Below are 17820 nucleotides of genomic sequence, written 5' to 3' on the forward strand. Positions count from 1 at the left end.
CATCCGATATTATTAATTCTCTCATTCTTATACTGTCACCATGTGAGACTCCATCTTTCTGGATCTTGTTGGAACAAACAGTGAGCATTAGGGGTGTGACGAGACACTATTATAACGAGACGAGACGAGACGAGACGAGACACGATACTGGGTTCACGAGAACGAGACGATTTAAAAATAAAATTTTAAAGAAAACGTCAAAAATAAAAAAATGGCTTGAAAACTAGATTTTTATTTGACAAAATTACATATCGCAAACTTAACAGACTGGTTTCTCTCACACATTGATTCTATAAGAAATAGAAATAAGAATAAAAAATAAAAAAACTTTTCTAGGTCTTATATAGTGCAAACAATAAGTGCAAACCACAACCAGTCAGTTTTTCTCCTAAATCTCTTGTAATTTAACTATGCAGAACCATAACCAGTCATATTAAGACTATGCTTGAAGTGAAACAGAGACAGAACATGTGTTTAAATACAGTACAGAGCTAAGGGATTAGTACAGCTGTCTATGAAACAGTCACGTGTAGGATTTACTTACAGTATTTACTAGGGCTGTGAATCTTTGGGACAGTAAGAGCACTGTCGTGCAGAGCTCACCTACTATCGCGCGAGACAGGTTTAAGCTTGAAGAGAAATATCGTCACGTTTTAATCTCTCGAGATTTCGTGCCACGAGATCTCGTCACACCCCTAGTGAGCATGATTGTGGCAAATCATTAAGAACAAAAACACATCAATACTTTTACTGCTTAAACTACAAATATATTTTTCCGAAGCATATATCTATACGCATTTCAGTTTTTAAAAGTTCTTTTTTTTAAAGAAATATCAGCATTTGATTGGCAAAATTAAATTACTGTATTTTTTTCATACGATAAGGCGCACCAGATTATAAAGTGCATTATTTTTAGTCAAAAGAGCACTGGATGTTAATCTACACAGATTTCTCTCCTGAAAACTGTTTATTTGGGTGAGTAAAGCGCTTCCATTTATTTACAGTAAGCTTAGATTTCCAGATTGCCACTAAGGCTAGCCCAACAGTGCTACACTAAGGGACCCTGAATGTTCCAGTAAGTCAAGGTGATATTAGCTAGCGGTTTGTCCCACATAGCTTGTTTTAACACGGTAAACAGGAATGCTACAATTCGATATACTCACCTCTGAATAGCAGCTAACTAATGTAAAGAGTGGTTAGCAGATATTGCTTATACTGCTCCAGCAGTGCTAGCCAGGGTTAGAAGCAGGCTACAGGCCGACAATACTCACCTCTGAATGACAAAAGGGCTAGCACTCAGTGCGGTTACCGGCTAATGCTAATACTGCTTCAGCCTCGAGTCTCAGTGCTGGAGAACTAAACTATAACGCTGCACTTTAGCGGAGTGGCTTTACTGCTCCTTACAACCTGAGTGGTAAAATTCAAAGATAAGGTGTACTGAATTATAATGCTTAATGGTGTTTTTTTTTTGAAAAATTAAAGGATTTTAGGTGCGTCTTATATATGCGAAAAATACGATAGTGTTGATTACTTAAAAATTATTTAACATCATGATTCATGTTTTAAATAGCTGGCATTTCCCAGTATTATTATGAGGGGACAGTAATAATAGTATTCTGAGAATTAGGTCTGGTGAACTAGATAATTTTTAAAAAACGATTCTAGCTCCAATCACGATTCTAACATTGAACAATTCAGAATCGATTCTCATTTTCAAAAAAATCTTTTATTTTTTGGGTGAAGCTACTGTACCGCGGAGCTTTTTGACTGTTCTGTGGAGCTCAGCTACTGTCCGGCGGAGCTCTTTAATTGTTAAAAAGCTCCGCAGGATAGTATGAGCTCTGCATGACAGTAGGAGAGCTCCGCAGTACAGTTAAAAAGCTCCGTGCGACAATATAAGCTCGATAGTACAGTATGTGAGCTCTGTGCGACAGTATGTGAGCTCCACGCGACAGTTAAAAAGCTCCGCGAAACGGTATGTGAGCTCGCCGCGACGGTAGATGAGCTCCACGCGACAGTGAAAAAGCTCCGGAGTATGGTATGTGAGCTCCGTGGTACAGTATGTGAGCTCCGCGCGACCCTTAAGAAGCTCCGCGCGACCCTTAAGAAGCTCCGCGCCCCTCCCTATTAGGCTACAGAGGGGTGTGCATGCTAAAATCTAGTGTAGTATCTTCTCTGCTTGTTACATAATTATAGCCTATCTAACGTTCCACTCTTGACCTTGTGGCTGTGTTACACTGATGAGTGTTTTCCAGTTTTAACAATGTCTTCCTTTTAGAAATGAATTCATTCATTCATTATTGTGGCACTGTCACTATGTTTCAAAAAGATTTAATACAGTAAGGAACCTAAGTTTATTGTTTTAAATAAATGTTCTATTTGTTTAAATTGTCCTTTCATCTTTTTATCTTCTCACAGAATTTAAACAAAATTCAGAGGCCATTTGAATGGAAAATCGTTCCAGAATCGAAAATAGTTTCTGAATCGAATCGTGACCCCAAAAATCGGAATCGAATCGCCAGACACTGAGAGATTCGCACCCCTACTTGGTAGTAACAGGACATTTAGATTGGTGAATTTTTTTGGTATCGATTTTCGATACCCAGCCTTATTCACAGATCACAGCGTGCCAGAGGTCGTTTGCTGAGCTCAAATGCTTCTCTTTTGCTCTCTTTGTGCTCCGGGACTCCTTTAATTGGCAGTGCTCACAACATATCAGCTCCTGTGCCGACCTGCTGCCAACCCACATCAGCATCCTGCCTACCAGTTCTGTCTGCCTTCTCGCCTGCTGCAGTGCTGAGGGTACAGTGCAATCAGTCCACACCACACAGCAAAGCACGGTCACTCCTACAACCAGCGAGGAGGGGTGGGACGACAAATACAGAACCCTAATACAAGATAATAGAGCAATAATAAAGAAATCGAAAGACCACTCACCCTCTTTAACAAGCTGCACAAACACAGGGTTGTCCCCGCTCACAGTTAACCCAAAGCCGTTCTCATCTTTCTGAATTATCACACATCTCTGCACCAGACCTGAGGATGAGAGAGAATGAGAAAAAGAAGAAGAGAAGACAAGAGCGAAAGAAAAACAGTGCAGCAGTGAATTAGTTAGTAATAAAAGACATTAAGTGGCTGAATACTGAACTTCAAACAGAATCCCTGTTCACCCGTTTCCAAATATTTGTCTGGATTTTGATATTCTGTCCTTAAACGAGTGCTGGATGTTAATCTACACAGATGTCTCTCCTGAAAACTGTTTATTTGGGTGAGTAAAGTGCTTATGTTTATTTACAGTAAGCTTAGATTTCCAGATTTCCACTAAGGCTGGGTGCAGCAGCAGTAGCATGCCGCAGTTAGCTGCTAATGCCGCCCGACTGAGCTACTCTGAGGAACCCTCTACTCTGAGTGTAGCGGTAAGCCAGGGCAATATTTGCTAGCGGCTACCATCTGATATACTCGCCTCTGAACAACGAAAGAGCTAGCGCTTAGCGCAGTTAACAGCTAATGGTAATGCTGCTCCAGCAGTGCTAGCTGGGATTAGCAGCAGGCTACAGGCCGTTAATACTTACCTCTGAACGACGGAAGAGCTAGAGCTTAATGCCGTTAGCAGCTAATGCTAATACTGCTCCAGTCTCTGTGCTGGAGAACTAAACTGAAACTCCTGTATAACTATGTACTTCAGTGGAGTGGCTTCACTGCTCCTTAATACCTGACTGGTAGAATTTATACATAAGGAGCATCGGATTATAAGGAGCCCTGATGATTTTTGAGAAAATAATAGGAGTTTAAGTGCACCTTATAGTGCAAAAAATACTGTATTTTAACACACTTACAAAGCTTTACTGCAATAAACAGAACCCAGGCCAACAGCTGATTGAGAAAACAACAGTAACAGAAGGCTTCTTTCAAAAATCACCATTTATGTGAGCTATTCATGAAGACAAAGAGAAACAGTAAAAGAAAACATTGCAGTTTGGCATTTTGGAAGAGTTCTTCAGGGGGTACTCACACTTGGCAATTTATGTCGTGCCTGGGCACAGTTACCTCCCAAAGCACAGCTCGACTGACTGGTGTGATCGCTTGTACAGTGAACTGTGCTCTGGCCCGCATGAAGAGGTGAGATGACCATGCCTTTTGGCACATATTTCTAAGTAAGTTAAAGCAGATTGTGCTTTTGATGGGGGGGGGTGTTCAATTCGGCACAATATCGGCAAGCCCACTGAGCAGTGAGTAATAAGGTAAGGGTGATCGGGCACGGATTGTTTAAACGCAGTGTGAGTGCAGGCCTGTGGGGGAGTGGGGAGGGGGCAGAACTAGTGTGCCTACTGTTAGTACACGCTCAAAGCAGTAGCCAATAAAAACATGTACAAAGTGAACACAAGGTGACTGTAAAAATCAAAATAGATAAATAGGCCAGGGTACTAGAGAAAAGGTGATGAAAATTGAAAGAAAAAAAAAAAAGCTGCAGAACATACAGGAACACCAGCCCAGCTAAAGCATAAAGACCTTACCACAAGACTCAGGGGTTCCATCAGGTACTGCACATCCACTCTTCTGTACCAGCACTTCGGTGCAACACAACAAAAAACAGAGATACACACAAGCACACACACAACACAAAACAAAGACAAATGAGGAAATGAGATGACAATGGGAAAATAAGAATTAAAATGAAACTAGAATTAGGTTAAATAATAATGTGAAACAAGTGACTAACTGTAAATTAAAGTTTTTTAGTAGACATGCTGGGATTTAGCAATGGAGGATGTATAACATACTAGGGGTTGGCGATGTGGCTCTAAAATAATATCACAATATTTAATGGTATTTTTGTTTGTAACGATACTTTTGCCGATATGACAAAACGTAGAAAATATTTCATGCACTACTGCAAAAAATGAAAATTTCATTTTATCTCTGCATATGATAAAATATGTAACACCCCTAACTGAGATATTAAAAAAATACAAGAATTTTTCAAGTTTTAACAGAATGATACTAATAATGCACTCCAAATATCTCCATATATCCAGGATTAAAGTAAAATAAATGATACTGGACAGATATAATCTGTCTCTAGTAGATATTATATAATGGGAAATGAGAACAGTGGGAATTTTTCTTTTGCTAAAAACAGTAAAAAAAAAAAAAAAAAAAAAAAAAAAAAGTAGAACCCTGATGTGATATTTCACCATATTTCAGGGTATGATAACATTCATTCATGAAATCAAAAAATGTTAGCCCTAGTTGGTGTATGCTGTTTCAAGCAGCTATTTCTTTCATTTTTGTTTTACGGGGATTGTAACACCAGACATGTTTCAAAAAAACAAAAAATGGACTTTGCTCCATTAAAAGCAAAGCAAAAACGAAAGAAAAACACATTCAGAATGCCCTCATGGAAACTCCACTTAGAAACTCCAGCTCAGTCATGAATAGGCTTCTAAAAACAGCTGGTCTTCCCCCACATTTTCCCCCACTTTCACCCACATTTTCTCAAGAACTATCTGTTAACGACAGCTCTGCATGTGAAGCTTTTTTCCATTATTCAATTACACATAATGTAAATAACACCTTTAATACAGATTGGCACATTCAAACCAATCATAACCACCATAGTGTACAAAACTTTCTTTTCTGCTTCCCAGTAGTGATGAAAAAAGAAAAAGTTTCTCCATCTGTGATAATGTCTGTTCACTGCCAGAAACATGGTCAGGAACATATGCATAGTTTATGGTCAGCAAGTCTGAATCATACGACTGTTTGAGCCAGTACCTCTGCAGAAACTGGGTAAGCACAAGCTTGTGTGTGTGTGTGAGTGTGTCAATGCACAAAGCCTCAAAAACCACACGCCAGGAAAGAGACTGACAAGACAAAGGCACAAACACTTTCATGTGCACATGCTTGTGCAGGAGCATGTGCAAAAAGTGTATATGCACTACATAACAATACAATATCTGAATGCCAACGAAACATAAATTATAAAACAAACAAACAAAAAGGACAATGTTCTTTGAATTGATGCAAAAAAATTACGAATATTAGTTTCAGCGATTTAGTTTCCAATCAGGTGTAATTCTAGAGTAAAGATGTTGTAAAAATATCCCTCCCTCAATGGATATAACGTTTTTTTAGTACTATAAGGAGCACTGGATTATAAGGCGCATTAAGGGACACTTTGTTAAGTAAACAAAACCGTAATTCTTATAAAACACTACTTTCTTTTAAAGTCAAAAGGCTCTGGATGTTAATCTACATGTGAAGTCAGATCGAAATAGAGTGATGAGGGAAAAGAACATCATCTACCCACTCCGGCTCCAGCAGCTAATGGCAGCTGCAAAAACAGGATTCGAAGCAACAATTTCCCAATCGTAGCGGCAGTGCTTAGCCCGATGGACCACTCTGAACCCCTATCTGTATTTTTAAGCTACTATTCTTACTTTCATTTGTAAGTATGTGAATGAACATGTTCAATCAATGGTTTTCAACAAAAAACAAGCAAAAAATATATATATAGCTGTAGTTATAACCTATATTTTTACCTGTTGTATCAAAAGCAGAGTCATGCACCGGAGGAATGGCAGGCTTGTCACTTTTAGGTCTCTTGTCAGGGGGATGATCTCTGCTGAGAATGCTACTGGTTCTGCAAACAGAGACAAGAGGAAACAGCTTAGAGGTCAGCTAATATAAAAGCTTTTATCCAACTGATAAATATATAACTGCTAAAATCCTCTCTTTCTTGTTGTTTGTAAAATACAGTAGGTCTCTCTGAGTTGTTTATGATGCTGCACATGTCTGCAGCAGCAGGTAAAAGAAAATATTCAGAAAATTGAGTCGATAAGGAAAAGCACCGTGTCTACATCAACCCGTGAATTAGTAATCATGGCCCCGCCCACCTCGGCTCAGGACCGCCCACAGGCAAAGCTGAAGCCGGGCAGCGATGCAGTCTCATTAAATAGGAGCTAACAGGGCTAGGAACAGCATACAGTTCATTCCTGTGTTATTTGTGCGAATAACACATCAGTGTTTATATACTTTACCCAGTAATTCAGAGCTAAGAAATAAATGGTTAGAATTAGTCTATGGAGGAACAACACCAGCCAAGTACAATTGAGATAGGTAAGTGTATGTTTAGAACAGTTCTGTTTACACTAGTAAAAAGTAAAAATCCTCGGGTGGATATTTACTTTTTGGACCTGGACCTGGACTACCCACCTCTGTGTGTAAGTAACTATAGGTTTAAATAGGATCTCCGGTGGATTTGGTGTTTTACAGAGACTTTAAGACTAGGTCAGTGGCTGAACTGCACTTAGCAGGGCATTATTACACATGTTGTAAAGTAACATATGAACATTGTAAAGACTGTTATTAGTGTAAAAATGTCCTTCTTGTCCATGTCCATAACAGTGCATGTTATGAATATTCACAAGCCTATTGTTTCTTCCCCTGCCCACTCCTCCACAGGACTAAAGCAGCGTTACACCGGAGCATTTTTTTTGTTTGTTGTTGTTTTTTTTTTTTTTTTTTACAAAAAACAGCTCATATAGCATTCATTTATTCTAGAAACCACAACTAGACATTTAAAAATGAATGAAAAAACGATGGAATAAGACAGATCCTTCACAGTGAGGAGGGGCAGGAGGAGTGTACAGCAAATAGAAGACTGCCACAATGTCCCTCCCAGCTAAACCCAGCCCAGCCCAGCCCTACCCTTCACTGCCTCGCCAGTTTTGCTCCGCCTTGGGCCTGAGCCTATTTCCTACGGTCTGTCCTAACCCTCTCTGTGCTCAGCAGGTTGTGTAAGAGCCCTCTGTTCTCTGGGCAGTCTGAGATGGGCTACACTGCAAAAGAGGCCCTTTGTGGGTCTGGCTCACTGTGAGGGCCACTGTATGACGTGTGCTTGCTAACAGCCTGTCATGTACTCCAGCTGGAATGCTGTTCTTCAGACAAGTCAACTATCCAATAGGGCTGCAACTAATAACTATTTTTATAGTTGACTAATCTGACGATTATTTGTTTGATTAGTCGATTAGTCACGATTATTTTTTAATGCCCTCCATTTGTATTTTCTACTGGTGAGGACAGATTTGCAGTACATTTTAATAGTTTGATGTACCTATATTAAACTAAAAATTATATATTATATGAAATATTCAAATTTACAGACTGTTTCTTTTCAGGAGACTCTAGGATTCTTGTATGTTTTTTAAATAAAGTTTGTAGTTACTAAGGGTGTCACGATTCCTTAAATCCTTGATTCGATTTTAATTCCGATTTTAGGGTCACGATTCGATTCGATTCTCGATTTTCTTTTTTTTACAGCACAGAGGCCTATGCCAGTTTTAGATTAGTCTATGGTCAGTCATTGGTTTGATTCATCAAATTTACAATATCTTATTTCAAAAGGTGGGCTTGATATAAGTGATGCAAAGTGATACAAGTGATCTGTAATACACCACATTAGGCACTAATGGTCAAATTTAAATAATTTAATTAAGATTTAAATGTAATGCCATCTAGTGGCTTTTTTTGGTAGCAGCAGTGTGCACATAAAATAAATAATAAAATAATAGAACAATTAGAGCCTTAACAAACTGAACTCTATCCTACTATAACAGTTAAACATGAAAAATAAGACTTTAAGACTTTTTCGGTCCCTGAGAATGACAAGTTTTTTATTTTAACAAAGATACATTATTAACTTTATCTGAGAGAAAGATGCTCCTTAAGCTACCAAAACTATTACCATATTTGAGGCTAGACAAAACAACTGTTATTTTTATATTTTCAAGTTTTTCTTTAAGAAGATGAGAATGTCAACATTCTCTGGAGAAAGAGCTGCTCTTTGAGCTACAGTGTGCTGCGCAATTTGCGGGAGGGATCTTCAATCCTCTTTTTGACTTCGATGCTCGAGACCATGACATAATTTCGATCGATTTCGATGAAATATGGAAATCGTGACACCCCTAGTAATTACTATAACATATATCTTAATTTTAATGGATTGGGCAGAATCCCCAATCCCCAGTATATCCTCAACACTTATCCAGCTAACGTTAATTTATCTAATGTTATTAATTTTAATGAAGGAGTGAAGCCTGTTTAAACTCTCCTCAGCAGTTCTCTGCAGTAATTTAACTCTCTGTGGGTAATATAGAAATCAGAGTTTAAACTGTACAGAACTAGTAAAGACAGACTGTAGAGTATTTTTGTGGAGTTAAAGGTGTGTCTTCTTCTCTCACCACTTTTTTTTACCTCTCTCTCAATCAAGCTTTAACGATGCATCGACAATGCATAAAAAAATGCATACATTTTTTTATAGTCGACGTTTTCGATTACACCGACTAATCATTGCAACTCTACTATCTTCAAAGGCCTCTAGTGGGGTAAAAAGCTGAGAAGCTCCAGGCTTTTGTCGTAAATGATTGGATTGGCTTACCTGTTTGCTTTTTTGGGAAATCTGTGAAAAAAAGAAGAAAAAAAAAGACATTGTAAATGCAAGTAAATTGTAAACATAAGCAGCATTAACTCAGATCCCCCAGCTTCTTGGCTAAATACTCAGATGTAGTCACTAACGAGTGCAGCACACACTGTGTTATTCACATAAAGCTTGATAAGCCTGAGGCGCTCACAGCACACTGTGCAAATCCACAACAGCAGCTCTTTAGGAAGCAGGTAGGGGGTCCTCTTTTTATGGGGTATTAGTTCATAGTGTGCTTTTTAACTAATGATTCCAGTTGCCAAGCAACAACAGTGACATAAGTGCTAATCAGATGTATTTTTTATCTTCAGCTATTTAGGTATATTTAGGTAATCTCACATATATTTGCATGATATGAGTGTGCAATATGTCTCTAAAATAATAATAAATCACAATATTTGGGATAGTGATATTCTTGGCAATATTCAAAAAATTTAATTATATGTATATTGCATTTGGATAAACATAACAATATAGACATAAACAGCTTATTACATCCAGTAGAAACCCAAAAATATATCAACATTTGCCCATTTTGAAATTGTAATGAAACAATAAGAATCTCATTAGAATCAAAAATATCAATTTTTTTTTTTTTATTGTGTCATAAATGTTTGCATACCAAGGGTGGACGATATGGCCCTAAAATAATATTGTGATATTTCATAGTATTTTTCTGATAATAATACTCTTGGCAATATGACAAAACATAAAAAATAAAAAAAACATTGACAATTTTTTTTTTTCAAGCATACACTACCACAAAAAAAATAAAACTAACTGAGACAAGTAAAATAAATGATACTGTACAGATATAATCTGTCTCTAGTAGATATATAATGGGAAATGAGAACAGTGTGAATTTTTCTTTTGCTAAAAACAGTAAAAAAAAAAGTAGAACCCTGATGTGATAATTAGGGGTGGGTGATATAGCAGGATTTTTTAGTTTATAATATCGTTCACTGTATTAAAAAATGTTGCCGATATTATTGCATACAATACAATATGGCACATCCCTAGTGCATAACTACAAACAGCTAAGATGCTGACACAACCTGATAACTTTAATCCAAAAAAATCAAGGCGACCGTGCAACTGTGCAATCTGTTACAGAATACTCCCTTTATATTAATTTAATTGATCAGCATCAAAAAAGTCCCATTGTTGTCTGACACTGCTCTTTATCCATCGCTCTTAACGAGAACTCCGGTGTTAAATGGACTTTGGGTGTATTAAAACGAGATTAAAAGTACTTACCTTTGTTAACTAGCTCTCCTCCGCTCTCCTGCAGCTTTCTGAAATCCAGTAATTTGTGCACTTTTTCCCAAACAGGCTTTTAGAATGAGTGAGACGGGGCATACTTAGCCCCTGCAGATAAATCATGTTCTCCACCGTTATTAAGGCTAGAAGTAGCTTCACACTTCATTGGCAGAATCTGGAGAGCCTTGACATTTAAAGCGAGGCATTTAGAGCTTTAAAACTGCACAAAAAGTTCATTAAAAAACACTGTTTACATCCCATAGCTAAGGTAAATCTCTGGGCGCCGCCATCTTTAATTTAAGTCACAATAAGTCAACCGTAGAGCATGACTAGTAAAACATTTTAAGCAATGTTTATGTGTTTATATGTAACTTGTTGTTGGTTCTTTGCATTCTAATATTGACAGTAACCAGATATTTTCAGCAACAGCTGGAATTCATGCATTTCCAAGAAATTCATTTTGCAATTTGCTCATCTATCCTACCCATTCATTCCTTCTCGATAGTTGACTTATTGTGACTTAAATTAAAGAAAGCCTGTTTGGAAAAAGTGCACAAAATGCTGGATCTCAGAAAGCTGCAGGAGAGCGGAGGAGAGCTATTCAACAAAAGGTAAGTAATTTTTAAAGTACATTTTAATACACCCAAAGTCCATTTCACACCGGAGTTTAAACTGTAAATATGACCAATGCCGTTACTATAAAACATTGAGCTAGACCTTTCTAGAAACCCAGAAAAACAGTGGAGTCATCTATTTTTTAAGCCAACCTGACAAGACTATATAATCTCACCTTGACAAGGACAGTCTGCTCTGCAAACTCGGAATAAACTTGAAATAAAATCAACACATTTAACTAAAACATTAACAGAACAATGAAGCCCAATGTGTTAAGAAATTATTTCCAAAAAATATCACTTCATAATTAAAAAAGCTAATCCAAACTATACAAAACTACAGGAAGCTCCTTAAAAACAATAGCGGCGCTTTAGGCAGCGAGCGAGAGTCTGTCTCAGACAGCATTCTAACCAGCATCCGAGCCCTCGCCGGTGACACAGAATCCCTTTGAGAGCGGTCAGAAGGAACTGAATAGGCCGTTTATGAGTGTGCTTGTAATAAGTTCCATGGTGTGCTCCCCTTAAGCCTGAAGTTACAGAGCAGAAATGGAAAAGTAAGCACAAGCAAGATGCACTGCTAATAATCATACCTGCTTTTTTTTTACTGAATCATACATGATGACAATGCATATAATGTACTAACTTAGCTACATGCTGAAAAAAACAAAAAACACTGTATTTAACTGTATCTACAGAAATTGACAAAATAATGTATTATTTCAAATAGGGATGTGCCATTACGTATCATACGCAATAATAATATCGCCAACATTTCTGAATATTGTGAACAATATATATATATATATATATATATTTTACTGTTTTTATCAAAAGAAAAATTCACACTGTTCTCATTTCCCTTTACCCGCTACTAGAGACAGATTTTATCTGTCCAGTATCATTTATTTTACTTTAATCCTGGATATATGGAGATATTTGGAGTGCATTATTATTAGCATCATGACATTCTGGATCATTGACTTCTGTTACAAATCTGATAAAATTTTTATTTTTTATAATAACATCTCAGTTAGAGGTGTGCAACATAATATTGTATTGAAAATACCATGAAACACTGTGATATTATTTTAAGGCCACATCACCCACCCCTAAATTCGAACAAACTTTATTACTTTTAATAATTAAGTAAGACTTTATTATTAATCAACCAAATCATGAAAAAAAAATCCATCAACTACAACAAGTACCAAACAGAACAGCAGTAACATGTTCCAACGAATGACTGATCAACGATGAGTCAAATGATCCAAGTGAGCCAAAGAATTATGACCAATTGCCTAATGTCAATGGCACTGCCAAAACAGCTCAGATACAACATGGCATGTTCTCTGTAACACCACAGAATTCATCATTAGCAGTAGAATCTTTAAGTCATGTATAATGTGAGATTAAACCACAGTAGAGTAGGTTTCTTGGGGTGTTTTTACACCAGCACTATTTGGTTCAGTTAAAACTGACTCTGACTGGTTTGTACTTGTAGTTTGGTTCAAAAAAACAACCGAAGCGAGACCTGCTAGAGAAGTAATCTCGGTTTGGATTGGTTCTTATGTGGTGAGAACGTGATCTGGTCTCGGTTGGACCCAGTTATTAAATATACTCCTTTTATTTGAGCTAAACTGCTCAAATAAGACTCAGTTTAATCTGATATATTAGCCAGATAATACTAAATACCACAGCTATGAACAAACGCTGTCTCTGCTGCTCCATGCAGTTAACACACACTGCTTGTGCTGCGTTCACTGCTCACTGATGCTTGACTCTGTTTACTGCATGTACATCTGCGCTGCACGTCGCATTAAAAACACTGTGTTTAAAAGTGCAGCTGTACATTTTAAGCGTTCTGTGTCAAAGCAGCTTCACACTGCACAGATATACCGGTATACAGATATATGCGCTGGAACACAGAATCTTCTCACTATATTTTCTTTCTTGTTCCTGCATCAGGTTTATTGTGGTTTATTGGTGCCTTTAGGTTTATGCCTGTGTGAAAACAAACCAAACACAGAAAGAAACACTCCAAATAAACAAACTCATCAACTTACCCGGACTATAGAAAAGCTGCTGACCATTTCTCCTGCATCTGAAAGCTCATTTACTTTCTAACATATTAACATTTAATGAAGTTTTGGTTCTTTTTAATGCATATTTATCCATAGTAGACGTCTTCAAATGCACTGGATTTTGTAATCACTGGTAGGTGATAGGTGTGATTTATTAGCATTAGCAACCAGCACAGTCTTGACAGTGCACAGTCAGAAAACAGCTGGTTTATTACTAATGGAAAAAGCAAGGCTGGAAAAAGGGTTTGTAAAAACAACGACGACTGGTGTTTATGTGTGAACCCACGAAATAACAGAATAATACTGTAGCCGAAGTATCTTAATAATATATAGCTCTGGAAAATTGAAGAGACCACTTTAGTTTCTGAATCAGTTTCTCTGATTTTGCTATTTATAGGTTTATATTTGAGTAAAATGAACATCGTTGTTTTATTCTATAAACTACAGACAACATTTCTCCCAAATTCCAAATAAAAATATTCTCATTTAGAGCATTTATTTACAGAAAATGAGAAATGGTTGAAATATTTAAAAAATCAGATTCAGAGCTTTCAGACTTCAAATAATGCAAAGAAAACAAGTTCATATTCATAAAGTTTTAAGAGTTCAGAAATCAATATTTGGTGGAATAACTCTGGTTGGTTTTTAATCACAGTTTTCATGCATCTTGACATTATGTTCTCCTCCACCAGTCTTACACACTGCTTTTGGATAACTTTATGCTGCTTTACTCCTGGAGCAAAAAATCAAGCAGTTCAGTTTGGTTTGATGGCTTGTGATCATCTTGATTATATTCCAGAGGTTTTTAATTGGGTAAAATCAAAGAAACTGTCAGCAGTCCAAACATTATAGATGTAAAATACTATGTATATATATAAAAACTACAGTTGAGCACCAAAAGTTTTGTGCAAAAAGCAAAGCAATCCCTGTAAAAGCAGTTCAGGCTGGTACAGAGTCGATCAGGCCTGTAGTGTTTCCTGGCACTGCTGTGGAAAATGTACCAAACTGAACGAGTACACAGTACTGGACACAAACTCTATTTTCCAGAGAATATGTGTATGCGCTCTCAGTTTTCTGACGTAGGCTTGTGCAGACGGTGGATTGGGGGGTGGTCTGCAGGGCAGAGGAAGTGTGGAAAAGGGAGTACCCTGGAGGGGTGGTTCCAACACTCAATTGAAGTTTTGTGCGACTGTGGAAAAAAGTGGCCAAGACCAAGTCAAAACAGCTTGTGAGAGTTTTACTGAGTAAAAAGCTCACAACACTGTGTGAGAAACCATCTACAGGCAGAGGAGGGGGTAACTACATACAGTTACTTTAGAAAATCCATCTTATTTTATATGGTTTACCATAAAAGACCCCACAATAAAACTATTGGCTTGTAACATTACTGTCAATACAGTATATCCAAACCTATAGGCTGCCCTGTAGAGTCAACACCAATACGGACACCCTGAATCCTCAAAAAACTTTAAAGCTGATGTCCGTATATTTTGGATCTCTGGTGAGAATGGGTAATTGCACCAGGCGGGTGTGATGTGGTCTCCTTTCAGAGCGAATGAATCCGATTCTAGGTTATGTTCAGTCAGAGATAAAGAGAACGCTCAGTCAGAAACTTCACTCCTTCGTTTCTTTGGGTTTTACTATGGGTAAATGAGCTACTGAGCTCTGAGTTTCCTCTTCTGAAGTCTCCATTGCTCCAACAGCCGCTCGCGTTCAGTAAAAATGAGCTGGATTCTCTTTTAGAGGCTGTACGTGTGACGTAAGTACTTTAAGATGTGTGACGTGGCCAGAAGAAGAACTCCTGCGAAAAGCAACCCGACACCCCAGTTTTTAAAATGAATATATCAGGCTTAGCAGGGATGGTCGTTCAATTAAACACAATATTTTATTCATATTCTTCTCCACTTAGAAATGCTTCTGCTTTTAGTTTAGAAACATAAACATAATGCAGACTGTCACAAAAAGTTCAACTAAGTTTCATTTTAATTAAACATTTTACCATTTACTGTTGCTTCTACTAGTGCATCTCAAAAAGATGATGGAATCATCACTGAATAGTTAATTCATTTCAGTAATTCAGTTAAAAATGTGAAACTCATATTATATAGATGTATTACACACAGAGAGTGGTCTATTTTAAGCATTTTTTTTGTTAATGATTATGGCTACAGCCAATGAAACCACAAAAAACAGTGTCTCAGAAAATCTAAATAATATATAAGACTGCAGTGTGCCAAGTCCTGCTGGAAAATGAAATCCGCATCTCCATAAAAGTTGTCAGTAGCAGAGGGAAGCATGAAGTGCTGAAAGATTTTGCGGGAAAACAAAACTGCACTGACTTTAGACTTGATAATAAAACACAGTGGATCAACACCAGCAGATGACAGACATGTCTCTCCAAACCATCACTGATTGGTGGAAACTTCACATTAGACCTCAAGCAGCTTGGACTGTGTGTCTTTCCACTCCCTTGATTTACATATGAAATGTAAAATTTACTGATGATCAGTGATGATTTGGAGAGACATGTTATCTGCTGGTTTTGATCCACTCTGTATTATAATATATAGTATTTATTTTATTATACTATAGTTTAGGGGTGTGCGATAAAATGACGATAAAATGATGATTCCATCATTTTATGTGTGCGATAAAATGACGATAAAATGATGATTCCATCATTTTATCGTACGTGATAAAATGGTCAAAAATGTAGAATATCGTGAACGATATTATACCCGGAAATATGGTGCCATATCATCCACCCCTAATTATCACATCAGGGTTCTACTTTTTTTACTGTTTTTAGCAAAAGAAAAATTCACACTGTTCTCATTTCCCATTATATATCTACTAGAGACAGATTTTATCTGTCCAGTATAATTTATTTTACTTTAATACTGGATATATGGAGATATTTGGAGTGCATTAGTAGTATCATGATATTTTGGATCATTGACTTCTGTTACAAATCTGATAAAATTATTATTATTTTAAATATCTCAGTTAACCATATTATATTGCATGCAATAATACAATTCGAACTTTTTTTTCTAATTCAGTGTTTTATCATATCGCCAAAAGTATAGTTATCGCAAAAATACCATGAAATATCGTGATATTATTTTAGAGCCATATCGGCCACCCCTACTATAGTTTATTATTATTTTATGTTTAAAAGCTAAAGAGAAAAAGAAAAGACTGATTGAGATAGAGAGAGAAAAAGAGATCTGACTTATGTCTGTGGGTAGAGAGAGGGGACCTGTGCTCCAAATCATTACATCATTACATCACCAGTTTCCTTCAGCCTCACGAGTACCTTCACAGCTATACGTGTCTGTGCACCAGTCACAGCAAGAGCTGGACACTTGAAGGAAACATTAAAACACAGCTGCTCTCAGGGGCAAAGCGCATGTATTACAGCAGACGATTAAATACGCAGCCCGGTGGCCTTACATGATCTGATCAACTGAGGACTAACAGAGAGGACTAACCTCATCTGGCCCCAACGTGAACACCACTCGAGAGGAACATGCTCGAAAACAGCTGTTACTCTCAGTGTGGCTCCCACTGACAGGCAGGAGAAAACCAGCCACTTAGGCCAAATTGGTTTCCTTTCACCAACGTTTGCAAATCTGTCAGAGCACAGCTGCTGTGCCAATACACTTAGCTTAACCACTGCTCACAGTAATGAGAAACGGCTGCATTAGGACAGGTACAGAGACATTTCCGAGATGAAGTGTTAAGGGCAGGTAAATCTGAGTAACACATTACTTATATTTGGCAATCGATAACTCACAAAAAGCAAAGCTGTCCACCAAAACTTACAACAGGTATTGTCAGGTTCCTTTAGAAATAAAAAGAAAGTATTTACGACTCTTGCGAAAAATGTTCTGGTTTTCCTTGTAATTTAAGCCATGTTTTTTTACTGTCCTGCATTAACTAAATTTTGGTTCTATTATTTCATTACAATGTCAACTTATCTTTACATTCAGACATTGCCGTTTGCCCACTCATGGCTATTTTTGGCATTTCTAACATGCCTTTCAGTTACATGGAAACTCAGTCAGAAATTCTAGCATTTACTTCTTTGCTGGCCAGACGTTGTATTCTGCTGTTTCACAGTGATTGAAGGATGTGATTTATTTTCTTAAATTGGAAAAAAATCTGATGCACAATCAAAGGTAATGGGGTCAGCATTGTACCGCAAATGGGATTCTTTTTTGTCATATTTTAACTCTCTTCAAACATTGCTGGTTGACTAATATATATATATATATATATATATATATATATATATATATATATATATATATATATATATATATATATATATATTTCCTTTTCTTTTCCTTTCTTTTTCTCCTTTTTCCTGTGTTTGTGG

General features: G+C 37.1%; 1 protein-coding gene across 6 annotated transcripts in view; it reads right to left on the reverse strand.

Moving 5' to 3' along the window:
• The window catches only part of arhgef12a (Rho guanine nucleotide exchange factor (GEF) 12a), a 90095-nt gene that overhangs the window by 55306 nt on the left and 16969 nt on the right, over positions 1–17820 (reverse strand). For 5 of the 6 annotated variants that reach the window (XM_022675186.2, XM_022675180.2, XM_022675183.2 and 2 more), the window contains exons 3-6: positions 9440–9460; positions 6543–6643; positions 4515–4568; positions 2938–3036 (exon numbers count right to left, since the gene is read on the reverse strand). In XM_022675186.2, the coding sequence (XP_022530907.2) occupies positions 2938–3036; positions 4515–4568; positions 6543–6643; positions 9440–9460 (275 nt within the window). The remainder of the gene's footprint in view (positions 1–2937; positions 3037–4514; positions 4569–6542; positions 6644–9439; positions 9461–17820) is intronic. The other variant, XM_022675190.2, reaches the window with a different exon arrangement.

The sequence above is a fragment of the Astyanax mexicanus genome, chromosome 18 (assembly GCF_023375975.1).
Source record: "Astyanax mexicanus isolate ESR-SI-001 chromosome 18, AstMex3_surface, whole genome shotgun sequence".
Lineage (NCBI taxonomy): Eukaryota > Metazoa > Chordata > Actinopteri > Characiformes > Acestrorhamphidae > Astyanax > Astyanax mexicanus.